This window comes from Ctenocephalides felis, unplaced genomic scaffold (assembly GCF_003426905.1).
Source record: "Ctenocephalides felis isolate EL2017-DRISC unplaced genomic scaffold, ASM342690v1 CF-g0.4_SCAFFOLD_03572, whole genome shotgun sequence".
In the NCBI taxonomy this organism is placed as follows: Eukaryota; Metazoa; Arthropoda; class Insecta; order Siphonaptera; family Pulicidae; genus Ctenocephalides; species Ctenocephalides felis.
The window spans coordinates 45,651,009-45,668,208 of NW_020539726.1; the positions used below are offsets into that span (position 1 = coordinate 45,651,009).

At 30.5% G+C, this 17,200-nt stretch overlaps 1 protein-coding gene across 2 annotated transcripts; it reads right to left on the reverse strand.

Annotated features, from left to right (window-relative positions):
- Positions 1-183: 183 nt before the first annotated feature.
- LOC113387578 (beta-TrCP-like) lies at positions 184-16,635 on the reverse strand (the record flags this gene model as incomplete). Of its 2 annotated transcripts, none has more annotated exon segments than XM_026624916.1 (9): positions 184-1,459; positions 5,230-5,419; positions 6,203-6,321; positions 7,617-7,760; positions 7,849-8,040; positions 9,327-9,506; positions 10,853-11,124; positions 11,199-11,385; positions 16,432-16,635. In XM_026624916.1, coding segments are annotated over 9 exon segments (1,707 nt in total), but the record flags the coding sequence as incomplete, so codon positions are not given.
- Positions 16,636-17,200: the final 565 nt, after the last annotated feature.

A 17,200-nucleotide genomic window follows, 5' to 3' on the forward strand; every position in this document is an offset into this window, starting at 1 on the left:
GTGCTACTTTGATAACACATGTGTGAAGTTAGCTTTTATGTGTGAAACGCCTGATCGCCACAGCAAGTTTGTCACAGAAGAAGTCCTTTAGTCGGCTCCCAACACTCCGGAATGCACAATGGTCCGGGATTTTTTCAAAAATTTTGTTTATTTTTAAATATGCAATATAGCAAGTTAAAATCTGAGAGTTATTAGAGCATTTTGGGAATTGTTCTGAAAGACTCGCTATTGTTCGGTAATGGTTGTGTCCATGCTAAAATCCGTTGTGTCCAGATTCATGACCAAAGTACGTTCTACGATATGCGTAGGCCTTACGTTCTACAAAGGATATATCAGTATTTTAAACACTTAACCGTGCAGTGACCATGTTTTCAAAACTTAATCCTTAAAGGACATGAAAACACGTAACACTATAAAATTTTATGGAAAATAAAAATGTGTTTTGGTAAAAATTTAAAAGTATTTTGAACATATATATTCTAGTAAATGTTAGAAAGAAATATTGTTTGTATATCCTACTGATTTTGAAGTACATTTTTTAATCTTTTTGTAATTGCCGCTCGATAATCCGGAATTTTCGATCCCGGGCTAAAGGACTACTACTGTACTGTGTTACGGGTCTATCTTCGTATAAACTAGTACTAACTGTTTAAAAACTATTTTTTTACACATAAAACCTAACCTCCAAAACGAACAAACAATTTTATCATGAGTGCAACTCTGATAACACATGTGTGAAGTTAGCTTTTATGTGTGAAACACCTGATGGCACAGCAAATGTGCCAGGCAAATTTTGACAGTTTTTACTAGCAATTTATATGAATATAGACCCGTAACATAGCTTTACCGTAACATTTTTAGGTTATCGCAGAATTTGCCCCAAAGTCTAAAAATTAGAATATTCTATGTCGACATTAATCAATATATATATTTTTTACATTTCATTTTCATTCAAATTTCACATCTTGATTTCGAGTTGATTCGGCGCTCCCTCTAACGCGATATATACACAATAAGCAGAACACAGTTCTCGGTCCTTTAATTTAAATATATACAATTAAGTACTTATCACTTCTTTTATAAATATCTCCTACTAGTCGTTCAAAAACTATCACTTATTTACATTTATAATTATTATTAAGTACTCACAAAAGTAGTCCCGACAATAAAAATTAATCTCTTGTACTTGTAACTCCACTCCACTCCACTCGACACTTTTTTTGTCACAGTCTTATAAATTTCACAAGTAATCATTATCTTCGGCCAGGTCCCTCGAGGGGCTCCGGTTCACTTCGGCAATGTTCGGAGTGTTATTGGCGGACGAATTGGAGGTGCCCTGTTTGGGGGTGCCGTCGGGCGGGGCGTAGTTCAGGAAGTCCCAGATCAGGATGGTGTCGTCGTGGGAGGAGCTCACAATTTGGAATTCGTCGAACTGCAGTCTGAACACTCGTCCCGTGTGCTCCTGACGATAAAACAATAAACAACTCACTCATAGGGAAAAAAATTTGATGGATAGTGATAAATGATAAAGGGGTCCACCACAGATATCTCAAAAACAAAGTTAAAAAAAATTTACAACATTTGGTCAAGATTTAACCAGGCCTTTTTCTAGGGGTATAAATGTATGAATATAAATACCTATAACTTACAATAACTGAGAGACTAGCAAAAGTAACGAGAGGAGGAGGTTGTAGAGTGAAGATCAATATATATCGGAACCTAAATAATGGTTTTATTCACATATCTTATGGTGACGCAATATTTAACTTCCCGTAGGGCAAGTTATAGTAATCGCAAAAAAATCGAAAATGAAAATTTTTATATATCTTTACGTTTCAGAGGTTTCTGAACATTTTGGCATACCTTAGAAAAATGGATGTATGTGTGTGTGTGTGTGTGTGTGTATGTGTGTGTGTATGTATGTACGTGTGTGTATGTATGTGCGGATACAAATTTTCGTCGACGATTTCGGGAACACGGATTAACCGATTTGAATAATTCAAAAAACATTCGATTCGTATTGATAAGGAGACATGCTGATTAGTTTTTGGCGAAGGCAGGTCTAGCCGTTCCGAAGATACGGGGCAAAAAGTGCCGAAAACGGTAACTCAGTTTTTAAGAGAACGGAGCATCCGATTTTAATAATTCAAAAAACATTTCACTTGTATTGACAAGATGAAGAATCGATAAAATTTTCATAAAGGTAGGTCTAGCGGTTTCGGAGATATGGAGGAAAAAGTAAAAAAAATAGCCATTTGGCGGTCAAAAATGATCATTAGACATATGCACATCAAATTATCAGATATTTTATAGAGATTTTAACAATAAGTATACGTTTTGTTAACATTCCTATGGGTTCCGTACCAATGCTTATGCGTTAGACAGCGACGCGGCGCTTACGCGCTTTATATTTTGTCCCTATGCAGTTAAATCAGTACGATTGCTTTGAAAAAAAAGTTCAGATCTTCCACAATATGTCAAAATAAAGAAAAAAAAATTTTTTTTCAAAAAAAAAAATTAAAAAATTTTTTTTAAAATTTTTTTTTTCAAAAAAAAGTAATTTTTTGTCCATATATATAGTTTCTCAAAAATCTTATTTTTTCAAAGTACATTTTTTTCAAAAATGTTAATCGTTTTTAAAAAAAAAATAATAATTTTTGGTACGGGAAGTTCCAGCAATTTGCCTTAAGGCACGATGCCTTAATTGCCTTAAGACAGAATTCCACTTACAGCTAGTTATAATTTACAGTTCGCTCAATATCTAATTAACCATAGGGATCCCCACCAATATTTAAAAGTAGGGGACAAAAAATGTATAACCAGCCATCACCTTGATCCTTACAACGTTCCTATCAGGAAATAAACGCCAAAGTCTGAAAATCCATAATTAAAATATTTTCTTTCGTTGTTATTTGTTTTGGTCGTGAGCGCTGTTGTTTAGTTTACAAGACCTTAATATACTTTCCATACTTTTTCTAATTTTTATTCCAAATTATTTTAACATTTTTCTACCCTAAGTATTTAATCATTTCAATTATTTTAATATTATTATTATTCTTTTTTGATACTGCTCTTATTAATAATTATTATTTTCCAGATATAACTGGACTCAAATAAAAATTGCATAACGAATATTTAAAGAATTTTTTTTACCATAAGAACAATCTCAAGATCTACAAGCCTTAAATAAACTAATTAAATTTTATAATTTTTTGTTCTTCAAGTTATTGTATTAGATAATACTAATGTTAAGCTTAATATTGTTTTATAGTTGTATTTTACTGTAATTAATTCAATTAAGATCATTTATTTTCTGTAATTAATAAATTTAATCCTGTATCCGTAATATAAATAGAAATATAAATATAAATATAATTTAGAAGTATTTAAAATATTTTTTAATATGTATTGTTGATACTAAATTAGATAATGGATAGATACAAGACTTAAAATGTGGTTTAAAAGTCCTTAATCCATACCTGATATAATTATATACAGGGTGTCCCAGAATTCAATGTCAAGCCCAGACAGGGTTATAATAATGGTCATAATTATCATGGAAAATTAAAAAAAATGCATATCTAACGTAATTTGAAAAACATAAGCTTTTAAGTGCAAACCAATTGCTTTGGTGAAACCGTGACCATTTTTTGGTTATTGTGTTTTAACAGTTTTTTTTATTCAACCTCTGTAAAAGCTTAGACCTAGGAGGGTTAAAAAGGACCAACTGAACCTTTACTCTGGCAAAGGTGTAAACACTAAAAAATAGTAAATACAAATGTAAATTTGGTTAAAAATGCAATTTTACAAGAGATAAATTAAATAATTTTAATTGGAATAAATTCCAATTCTGATGATGAATGTTTCTGACAAAATACCAGATCAAGGTTATATACAGTGTTATATCATTGAAAGAATTGTACCCATGAATTTGAAATTTTGCATATTTTGAATAATGTAGCTATTATTTCGTGAAAACCCTTTAAAATTAAAAATAAACATTGGACCTGTTCGTTTCCTGGTCATCCCAATTTTACCCCGCCTGTGGGTAAAAAGGACCACGTAATAAATTTTTAAATAACAGCAAAAAAACATTTCTAAAATGATGAAGTAGCTGGAATTTGCACTGAACATAGTCAGAGAGAGAGTTGCTTGTTTGATATGTGTTATTTGTTGTGATATAATTGTTTTGGTCAAATTAGACCTTTGTGCCTCGCCCTACATTGCTATTTTAAAGTAGAGTGCAAAAGAGATAAAACCAGAGGGTATATCACTAAATAAACGATTACATTTCCAGTCTTTTCCGGAAATATTTTTTTCATTGTTAGTTTATTTTTGGTTTTGGGTACTGTTGTTTAGTTTAGGATACCTGAATATAATTTTTAAGTAAAGTGACGCTCCGACTTACGAAAATTTGAAGCGATTTTTTGCTTCGACATACGAGCAAAATTCGAGATATGATCTTAAAACGAGTAAAAGTTTTCTCCAAAAATGTCCTTGGCAAAATAAAAATACGAAAAATTTTCCCATTGTAACAATGATTTTTCTACCATATAAATATTTTAGGCTATTTAATGATAATAATTTTTTTATAGTTAGTCATTTCAATTTTATATTAATTATTCTAGTTACGAGCGATTCGACATACGAGCTTGATTACGGAATAAATTGAATTTATAAGTGAGAGGGTTAAAAATAAAGTCTATAAAAATCAATATATGTATATATAAATTTATAAAAGTTCATAAAAATATAGAAAAGACTATAGAGATCTATACACAATTACATAGATTTGTAAAAGTTTATAAAATATAGAAATCTATGCACGTTTGTAAAAATTTATAAACATTTATAAAAATATTCTAATATCTTACAAAATACATAAAAATATACTGAAGTACACAGAAATTCGTAAACTTCTGTAATAATTTCCTCAAATTTATAAAACTATATAAATAGTAATTCTATAAAAATGCTATAAAAATACATAAAAATTCATAAATATTTATAAAAGTGTATAAAAATCTATAAAAACCTTTGAATGATCATAAAAATCTAAAGGAATAATATGAAATAAATAAAATAAACATCTAAAGTCTATAAAAATAATTTGTAAAATAATAATTATTATTATTGATTAAGGCTTTGTTATAAATAAATTAATAAATATGTCTCTGAGATAAAAGAAATATATTTATGAGTAATTTTTAATCAGTTTTCTATATTTACCACCAATGTCCTCAAACACAGTGAAGATGTTGGAGCTCGAGGGTCCATGGCAGCCATCAAGTCCCACACTTTTATTTTTCCATCGTAGGCACCTGAGACGATGCGTTTTGAATCGAATCTTATGCATCTTACTAGCTCCTCGTGACCCTCCAGAACTCGCAAGCAGGCCCCACATTCTATGTCCCATAACCTAAAAGATAATAGATATATTTTATTTATTAATTACCCAAGATAAAAATAAAAAAAATAAGTGAGATATCTCATAGGAGATAATCTCTTAAATGCATTAACACCAACATCACATTGTCTTAAAAAATGTATTTAAATTTTGATTGACAATAAAGCTATGCAAAAAAAAAAAAAAAATTACCCAAGATGTAACATATAATAATAATAATTAATGATATTAGAATTAGGCTTAATATTGTTTTAGCTTTGTATTTTACTAAGTTTTAATTAAAGAAGACTAAGACTAAGAAGTTACATAAGAAGTTTTAATTAGGAAAAATTGTTTTCTGTAATGAGTAATTGTAATCCTGTATCTGAAATATGTGAAATGTATAAAATCCAGAAAACAGTTGGCAGAAAATCCTTATACTTATGCCCTAATGAATTTTAGCAATAAATTACAGTTATTATAAGTCTATTTGAAAGATATCAACTGAAGTTTTTTTTCATTGTTTTTTTTAAATTATTCACAGTTTGTTTAAACAATCAGATTACAAATACAATCTATAAGTTGGAAGTAGGTATTAATAAGAAGAAATAAAGTCAACAAGTGTATGAATAAATTTAATAAATGAATTTCTGTTTGTCAAATATAAATGATGTCAATTACATTTTAGTAAAATTGCTAACATTATAAATATCAGTTCTATTGTTTAAACCCTGGAGTTACTCATGTCAGAGAAGTTATACAAATTGCCTCAAGACAAAATGCCACTTACATCTAGTTTAATCATTAATTACATACCTTATTGTATTATCACTGGATCCACTAACAACTATTCGATCTCGATATTGTAAACAAGCTATGCCTCTTTTGTGTCCATTCAGTGTTCGAACAAACTCACAACTGGATGTATTCCATACCTGTAATAAAAAATTCATTATATATATATATATGTATATATATATATATATATATATATATATATACAGGGCCGTAACTACCGCCGTATCAAAAATACGGGGCCCCCGAGCCAGGGGGGCCCCCAACGTCCGTAAGCAAATATTAATAATAAAAAAATTACTTCACAAAAACCAAATTAATTGTGAAAACTTTCTTCAATCAAATTTAATGTCATTAAAAAAGAACGCGAGTTATGTAAAATTATTATTTTAAAGAGTTTTTTTTACCGGGCCACGGAGGCCCCAAACATGCGCAATATTTAGTAGAAACTTACAAATTTTGATTTTATTTCACAAATATCAAAAACTAAAATAATCATGTAAACTTTCTTCCAACTAAATTTAATTTGTAAAAAAAACATGAGCGTGTAGAATATAAAAATATAATTTCATAGGGTTGGTTGTGATAGTATAGAAAACTAACATTTTATTAAGCCATTTCTTGAATAAATTGTGAAAATTAAAAAATCAAAATTAATTTAGCAGTTTGCTAAATGTCTCGAAAAATTAGCAAAGGAATGGAACATAAACACAGTTTTTAAAAACAAAATGCAAAATGCAAATGCACCCGTAATCTTATTTCAAACTCAACCTTTTGCTAATTAAATAAATTAGTTTCTCATACTAAACATAGATTTCAGAGACTTTGTGCCTCAGTTATTATGTTCGAAAAATTACAACTGGGGTCATTTCGCAAACCACTACAGTAAGATACAGTGGGATGATAGAGATACACTCTAAAAATATTTTTAAAATATGAACTTCAATACTTATTTATATTGCTGACAAAGTTCAATAGATTTGCATACAATTTTCCCAAAGTAATTTTTGCATACAAATTACCCAGTTGCAATCGCAAATGATGAAGTTTTCAAAGATATCTATAATGTTCATCGAAATTCGTTTTATCAAGAAACTCAATAAAAAAATAGAGCCAATGTATATGCTGAATTTGTATTGTTTGCATAAGTTTTGAAAAAGGGCTAAATGAATATTGATGATAAATGAAGATTAATTAAATTTATTTATTTATTATTTTTATTTATTTATTTATTTATTCAGCACCTAAGGCAATAATTTTAATTTTTATTTTTTATGTGAGAAATTTCTTCCCTACCTGAGGGGCCCCCCAAAAAAAAATTGATACGGGTCCCCGCCAATTCACGCTACGTCCCTGTATATATATATATATATATATATATATATATATATATATATATATATATATATATATATATAAAGTATAAAAATATTACCTTAATAGTTCTATCCCCACTGGCTGAAACAATATATCTTTCATCAAAATCGACAACATTGACAGCTGCACGATGTCCAACAAGGACTCTGCGCAGACTAATTTCTGTAGATGTCGTCATGTCCCATACGGCTATTGAACGATCCTGAATAAATAAAACAATTATATAGTTAATATTTAAGCTAATACCATATTTATATCATAAGTATCATAATTATGATTATTTCCCTTACCTTCGAACATGTGACCATCATCCCGTTACTAAATCTCAAATGCAAGACAGCCTCACAGTGATGTATAAGTGTGTTGACCATAGCCCCCGTGGCTACGTCCCAAACACGAACTGTGGAGTCACTGGACCCCGAAATTATCACTCGTTCATCGTATTGCAGACACAATACTGAACCAGTGTGACCGGTCAGAACCTGGAATAAAAATCATAGAATATATATTATAAATAAATTATCATTTTAGGGGGCGTCCATTAATCACGTGATCGACTTTTTAAAGATTTTTTGATATTTCAAAATATTTCAAAGTATAAACAGATTCTTATTTTTCAAAAATGTCAATTTCTTTCAAAAATTTCAAAAATCTTGATCTTTATCTTATCTTTTTTTAAAAAATTATTGATGTTAAACTTCTTTAGACGCGACTAGGGTGTAAATCCGTACAAATGCAACGGAAGTGCGTTACGGCAAATAAGATAAGATAAGAGTCGAGTGCCAATGATTCGTCATTCGCTCATTCGATGATATCATTTCTATACGGGTCGATTGTGATTAGTCGTCGTGTATGTGAATAGAGATCTGTCGTTGTATGCGTACCGATATCAACAAGGGAATCGGCATAGATAAATAAACATTTTAAAGTTACATCGTAGTACAAATCTTGATTTAATGAAAAATGCCTGAATCAGAAAAATATTTTACCCTGTTCCCCGTAAATAATTATAATAAAAATAATAAATCAAATGCAGCATTTGCGCCGTGTACTACACGTAAGTTTATTGAAATAAATTCTATATTATTTGTCGTTTTTATAAATCGTTGAAGTTATTGAAATGGAAAATATTTTTTAGGCAAAACATATTATAGCTGTTCAAAGAATGAGATTATATCACCAGCGAAAAAGTAAAACAAAATACAAGCAGTCAATGAATGCATGTTAATTTTAATTAATGAAGTTCTTCAAACACAAATACATGATGAGTGAAGTTGCGAAAACAATATTTGTTTAGGCTTTGTTTAACATAATCCACTGTGTGAACGAATATTATAGAAGTTATTAATAAGCAATTACTTCATTTCTCTAATGAAGGTTCATTTCTAAATGATAATTACAATGACAAACCGATCATGTCATATTTGAAGTATGACTTTTATCACATTCTTATTTTCAAGCATTATAAATATTTTTAATGGTATTATAAATTCATAATTTATAATTGATCATTATATAAATGTGTATAATGGTTATTGACACTAATAAATGTGTGCAACACGAGTGTTACCATATTACTAATAAACATTATTCAAAATTGTTATATTATGTATTTATTTTTACTTAAATGCCATCTTGTACAGTAGCACATAAGTTTTACTTCAATCGCTTGTGAACTTTACGCGCACTCTTTTTTTGGTACAAAAAGTTCCAGCAATTTGACTTAAGGCACGATGCCATACACAACTAGTTATGTATATATTCTTACCTGATTACATTGTAGTGTACTTCTATCCCAGATTTTAATTGTGTTATCCCTTAGGCCTGATACGATTTTAGTATCATCGTACTGCAAACAGTAGACTCCTTTGGAGTTCTCTGATCGACAGTTGATTCTTTGAAGATTATGTCGACCCATTCGCCAATTGGATTCAATGCTATCAATGTCCTAATAAATATATAAATATAATTATTTATTTATCTTCTTATATAAAAAAAAATAAATCGCAAAATGTGTTGGTAAGCGCATAACTCAACAACGCCTGGACCAATTTGGCCAATTTTTTTTTTTTTTAAATGTTCGTTGAAGTCCAAGGATGGTTCTTACGGCGAGAAAATATCGAATAACTGCCGGGAAAACTCTAAAAACAGCCCTTTCTTTTTCACATACAAACGTTTTCTAACTAAAACGTAGAATCAATTTGAGTTTTATTGCTATTATATAAAGTTCATATTAAATTACAAGCACTCACTGCATACTTCTTCTAAACGATTATGCGGATTTTGATAAATCTTTCTGAAGTTTGTTAAGGAAATTTTCAAGGATGTATGTGATTATAAAGTACTGGGATGTATGTGCAATAATGTAGAAATAAATGGAAAAAATTGTAAAAAACGACATGTCATTGTTTGCATTAAAAACAAATGAAAACTATTTCTGCCAAAAATTTCAATTTACTTATGAACCTGTCTAGAATATGTATAATAAATATTAGAATATGTATAATAAATTTATGATTATGAGTAAGAAAAATGAAATGTCTACATTATTATTGCCAAAAAGCAGCTGAGATGTGCCAGAAATTAAAATAATATAAAATACAGTATATGTATGGCAGATCGAATGATACACATATGAACAGGATATGACAAATTAATTCGCTTAAAATATGAAATTAAGTATTAATCAGGGCCGGTCCTACCTTTAAAGCGATGCATGCGAAAAATACGAGCGCACGCCTTAGGGGGCGCCAACACAAGATTCGGATATTAAATTTTCAATATAGTTTTTTTTTTCAATATATAATTCCTTTGCATCTTTTACTAATTTTTGCACAATATTTTTAAAATTCATAAAAATTTCACTATATAACAACAAATGGGAAAGTAAATATGAATACATACAATTCGGCCCTTACGATATCGATTAGGACAAGTTTAAGATGCAATTTTGAATATCTCAAATAATAAAAAATTAAATTAATTTAATCCTACATGAAGTACCAGTGTAATGTTATGGTTATGGTTACGTTACACCGTTTAAGACTTCAATTTACAATATAGTGTTCGGGAATTGAGACTCATTTTATTTAAAGCAGTTCCGCATTTAACATCGCTCGTATTATAAATGTATACGCATTTTGGCGTGAAGAGTAATTTAAAACAATCATTATTATTTTTAGGTAAACGGAAAATATTAGTATATTATATTAAAAAATTGTAGACATGGGTACAGGACAACGTCTGTCCCGACTGTCTAGTATATAAATATATACGTATATTTCCATTTCCTACCTGCATGATTTTAGGATAAAGTGCTGTATAAAAAGCGTGGCTCGGATGCAAAGTTCCTGGTCTCGGTTTGAACAAATACTGAATCCATCCTCTCCTCTCGGCCAACCCTCTCCATGTGGAATCGTGCCTAACTTTTTTCTCTATAAGTTTTTTCCAGAGCATCCCTTCGGCTATGACCCTCCTCCATTCTTTACAAACCAACTCTGCTGATAATAGACTGTCTGCATCCAAGTAGGACAGGATGGACTCTGCAATGTGGTCTAGGCCTTTTTCTAAAAGAAACAGAACAAAAATTAATTCAAGAGCATTGAGGGTTTATTAAAATTGATTAGATGACTATTATTACTTGGTAATAATGTGATGAAATCCCTCTGCAGCATTGGTTTCAAATAGGCATCTATATGTCCATGCTGATGGTGACACATCCTTGATAGGAGCCTTTCGACAAACTCAACCTGTTCGCTTTCTGTCCATCTCGAGAACAGAGCTACACAGCCGTCTCTTTCTTGAGGGAAATTTGACGATGATGTTATCTGGAGAAAAAAAGAAATATATAGAATCTAAATAGACAAATCAAATGGGTTTAGCTCTATTTTTTAATTAAAACTTCTTTAGGCGCGACTAGGGTGTAAATCCGTACAAATGCAACGGAAGTGCGTTACGGCAGATAAGATAAGATAAGATAAGAGTCGAGTGCCAATGATTCGTCATTCGCTCTCGATTTATCATTTCCACACGGGTCGATTGTGATTAGTCGTCGTGTCGAGTGAATAGAGATCTGTCGTTGTATGCGTACTGATATCTACAAGGAAATCGGCATAGATAAATAAACATTTTAAAGTTACATCGTAGTACAAATCTTGATTTAATGAAAAATGCCTGAATCAGAAAAATATTTTACCCTGTTCCCCGTAAATAATTATAATAAAAATAATAAATCAAATGCAGCATTTGCGCCGTGTACTACACGTAAGTTTATTGAAATAAATTCTATATTATTTGTCGTTTTTATAAATCGTTGAAGTTATTGAAATGGAAAATATTTTTTAGGCAAAACATATTATAGCTGTTCAAAGAATGAGATTATATCACCAGCGAAAAAGTAAAACAAAATACAAGCAGTCAATGAATGCATGTTAATTTTAATTAATGAAGTTCTTCAAACACAAATACATGATGAGTGAAGTTGCGAAAACAATATTTGTTTAGGCTTTGTTTAACATAATCCACTGTGTGAACGAATATTATAGAAGTTATTAATAAGCAATTACTTCATTTCTCTAATGAAGGTTCATTTCTAAATGATAATTACAATGACAAACCGATCATGTCATATTTGAAGTATGACTTTTATCACATTCTTATTTTCAAGCATTATAAATATTTTTAATGGTATTATAAATTCATAATTTATAATTGATCATTATATAAATGTGTATAATGGTTATTGACACTAATAAATGTGTGCAACACGAGTGTTACCATATTACTAATAAACATTATTCAAAATTGTTATATTATGTATTTATTTTTACTTAAATGCCATCTTGTACAGTAGCACATAAGTTTTACTTCAATCGCTTGTGAACTTTACGCGCACTCTTTTTTTGGTACAAAAAGTTCCAGCAATTTGACTTAAGGCACGATGCCATACACAACTAGTTATGTATATATTCTTACCTGATTACATTGTAGTGTACTTCTATCCCAGATTTTAATTGTGTTATCCCTTAGGCCTGATACGATTTTAGTATCATCGTACTGCAAACAGTAGACTCCTTTGGAGTTCTCTGATCGACAGTTGATTCTTTGAAGATTATGTCGACCCATTCGCCAATTGGATTCAATGCTATCAATGTCCTAATAAATATATAAATATAATTATTTATTTATCTTCTTATATAAAAAAAATAAATCGCAAAATGTGTTGGTAAGCGCATAACTCAACAACGCCTGGACCAATTTGGCCAATTTTTTTTTTTTTAAATGTTCGTTGAAGTCCAAGGATGGTTCTTACGGCGAGAAAATATCGAATAACTGCCGGGAAAACTCTAAAAACAGCCCTTTCTTTTTCACATACAAACGTTTTCTAACTAAAACGTAGAATCAATTTGAGTTTTATTGCTATTATATAAAGTTCATATTAAATTACAAGCACTCACTGCATACTTCTTCTAAACGATTATGCGGATTTTGATAAATCTTTCTGAAGTTTGTTAAGGAAATTTTCAAGGATGTATGTGATTATAAAGTACTGGGATGTATGTGCAATAATGTAGAAATAAATGGAAAAAATTGTAAAAAACGACATGTCATTGTTTGCATTAAAAACAAATGAAAACTATTTCTGCCAAAAATTTCAATTTACTTATGAACCTGTCTAGAATATGTATAATAAATATTAGAATATGTATAATAAATTTATGATTATGAGTAAGAAAAATGAAATGTCTACATTATTATTGCCAAAAAGCAGCTGAGATGTGCCAGAAATTAAAATAATATAAAATACAGTATATGTATGGCAGATCGAATGATACACATATGAACAGGATATGACAAATTAATTCGCTTAAAATATGAAATTAAGTATTAATCAGGGCCGGTCCTACCTTTAAAGCGATGCATGCGAAAAATACGAGCGCACGCCTTAGGGGGCGCCAACACAAGATTCGGATATTAAATTTTCAATATAGTTTTTTTTTTCAATATATAATTCCTTTGCATCTTTTACTAATTTTTGCACAATATTTTTAAAATTCATAAAAATTTCACTATATAACAACAAATGGGAAAGTAAATATGAATACATACAATTCGGCCCTTACGATATCGATTAGGACAAGTTTAAGATGCAATTTTGAATATCTCAAATAATAAAAAATTAAATTAATTTAATCCTACATGAAGTACCAGTGTAATGTTATGGTTATGGTTACGTTACACCGTTTAAGACTTCAATTTACAATATAGTGTTCGGGAATTGAGACTCATTTTATTTAAAGCAGTTCCGCATTTAACATCGCTCGTATTATAAATGTATACGCATTTTGGCGTGAAGAGTAATTTAAAACAATCATTATTATTTTTAGGTAAACGGAAAATATTAGTATATTATATTAAAAAATTGTAGACATGGGTACAGGACAACGTCTGTCCCGACTGTCTAGTATATAAATATATACGTATATTTCCATTTCCTACCTGCATGATTTTAGGATAAAGTGCTGTATAAAAAGCGTGGCTCGGATGCAAAGTTCCTGGTCTCGGTTTGAACAAATACTGAATCCATCCTCTCCTCTCGGCCAACCCTCTCCATGTGGAATCGTGCCTAACTTTTTTCTCTATAAGTTTTTTCCAGAGCATCCCTTCGGCTATGACCCTCCTCCATTCTTTACAAACCAACTCTGCTGATAATAGACTGTCTGCATCCAAGTAGGACAGGATGGACTCTGCAATGTGGTCTAGGCCTTTTTCTAAAAGAAACAGAACAAAAATTAATTCAAGAGCATTGAGGGTTTATTAAAATTGATTAGATGACTATTATTACTTGGTAATAATGTGATGAAATCCCTCTGCAGCATTGGTTTCAAATAGGCATCTATATGTCCATGCTGATGGTGACACATCCTTGATAGGAGCCTTTCGACAAACTCAACTTGTTCACTTTCTGTCCATCTCGAGAACAGAGCTACACAGCCGTCTCTTTCTTGAGGGAAATTTGACGATGATGTTATCTGGAGAAAAAAAGAAATATATAGAATCTAAATAGACAAATCAAATGGGTTTAGCTCTATTTTTTAATTAAAACTTCTTTAGGCGCGACTAGGGTGTAAATCCGTACAAATGCAACGGAAGTGCGTTACGGCAGATAAGATAAGATAAGATAAGAGTCGAGTGCCAATGATTCGTCATTCGCTCTCGATTTATCATTTCCACACGGGTCGATTGTGATTAGTCGTCGTGTCGAGTGAATAGAGATCTGTCGTTGTATGCGTACTGATATCTACAAGGAAATCGGCATAGATAAATAAACATTTTAAAGTTACATCGTAGTACAAATCTTAATTTAATGAAAAATGCCTGAATCAGAAAAATATTTTGCCTTGTTCCTTGACAATAATAAAACAAATTAAGCATTTGTGCCGTGTACTAAATGTAAGTTTATTGATTATTATTTCTATATTATTCGTAATTTCTATAAATCTTTGAAGTTATTAAAATGGAAAATGTTTTTTAGGCAAAACAGATATTACAGCTGTTCAAAAAATGAGATTATATCGCCAACGAAAAAGTAATAAAAATACAAGCAGTCAATGAATGTATGTTAATTTTAATTACATGAAGTTCTTCAAACACAATTATTACATGATGAGTGAAGTTGCTAAAACACATTTGTTTAGGCGTTGTTTAACATAATCCACTGTGTACGAATATTATAGAAGTTATTAATCAGCAATTACTTCATTTCTCTAACGAAGGCTCATTTCTAAATGCTAATTGCAATGACAAACTGATCATGTCATATTTGAAGTATGACTTTAATTACATTATTATTTTTAAATATTATACATATTTTTAATGCTATTATAAATATATAATTTATCATTTATTTACATATATATAAAAATAAATCGGGTTTTCCTTCCTGACGATTTAACTCCAGAACGCACAAACCGATTTCGACAATTTTGCATTCGTTAGAAAGGTCTCGGGCCCTAATGCAAATTGCTGGAACTTCAAGCACCGTGATTAAAAATTCGAGTAATGACATTAGTGAGAATTATCAGAATTATGCTTAGTTAAGTCAACGAGCAATTCTTGCCGCCAAGAAATATGATGTACACGCACTGAATTTCACCATTCAATCAAAAATTGCTAGCGATTTGGTGACATACCAATGATTCTGACTGGTCTTCCGTTTGACTTCAAACGATTGCAATTTCCAGTTCGCCTTACGTTCGCAATAACAAGTCGCAAGGCCAATCGCTTAGTGTTTGCGGAATAAATTTCAAACAGATTATTTAGAAAATCATTGTTTTTCACATGGGCAGTTATACGTTGCCTGTTCACGAGTTGGAAAACCATCCGCTTTGTTTGTGTTAACGTCAGACCAAAAAACAAAAAATGTGGTTTATCAAAGAGCACTTCAATGAAACGGATAATTTGCGGATTCACTTTCATTTACTTAGAGAAGTTGAACTAAACACTTCATTTTTGTAATCGAAATAAATTCATTACTGTTGTGTAATAATATAAAATTTTACCTGTTCAAATATAAAACAAACAAAAGATTTCTTCATCTTTCTCATGAAACCATCTGGTGGCGAAACGAAGTTCATCGGGTTTGCTAGTCATTATATAAATGTGTATAATGGTCGACACTAATAAATGTGTGCATCACGAGTGTTACCATCTTACTAATAAACATTATTCAAAATTGTTATATCATGTATTTATTATTATTTAAATGCCATCTTGTACCTTAGCAAATAAGTTTTACTTCAATCACGTGTGAACCTTACGCGCACTCTTTTTTCCTAAGAAGTGATAACGATAAATTCAAATAATTCCTTTACCTGTTGTGTCATGTGTCCACCAATCGGCGACTGCATCATCTGATTGGTGTCGTAGATGTTGGTGGTCTGGTGTTGGTACAACTGGGCGAAGGCGTTCGGGTTCGATCCGAGAGGAGCCGACGACGGAGGCGGAGGATTCGTGCCGGCGACCGGAGGAGCAGGAGGAGGCGACGGCGTCGGCGAATACACCATCGTCATCGCGAACTGAAACGGGAAATGAAGGAAATTATAATGGATATAATGGATTGAAACTACTTTAATCGAATTTATTCTATAGAACACAGATTCTGATCATGGCAGAAAAATATGAAAATAAAAAGTAAAAATCTAAGACAAATTAAGTAAAAAAATCAAAACACTGGACAGTTTTAAAAACAAAACTCTGAAACATTCTAATAGACTCGACTAAACAAAATATCTAAATTGTTAAAAATTGCGAAAAGCTTTGAGTTTGCTTGATGGCTTTTCATGTTATATATTTTTATATACATAGTCGGAAAATTATATTATTAGTGATTCAAAGTAATTTATTTGACAATCATAAATTTAAAAAAAAATACAGTAAAACCAATGAGTGTCAAAAACCATATATTTTTGGACAATTTTCAAAAAAAAAATTAAGCAATATATATAGCATGTGCCTATAACACATTTATAAAAAGGTTATATAGGGCATAACACATTTACAAAAGTCACTTGGTTATTTATAATAAATTTTGTAATGGGCTCTTTCACTCATTTTTAATATATTCATTTTTTTATTAATATA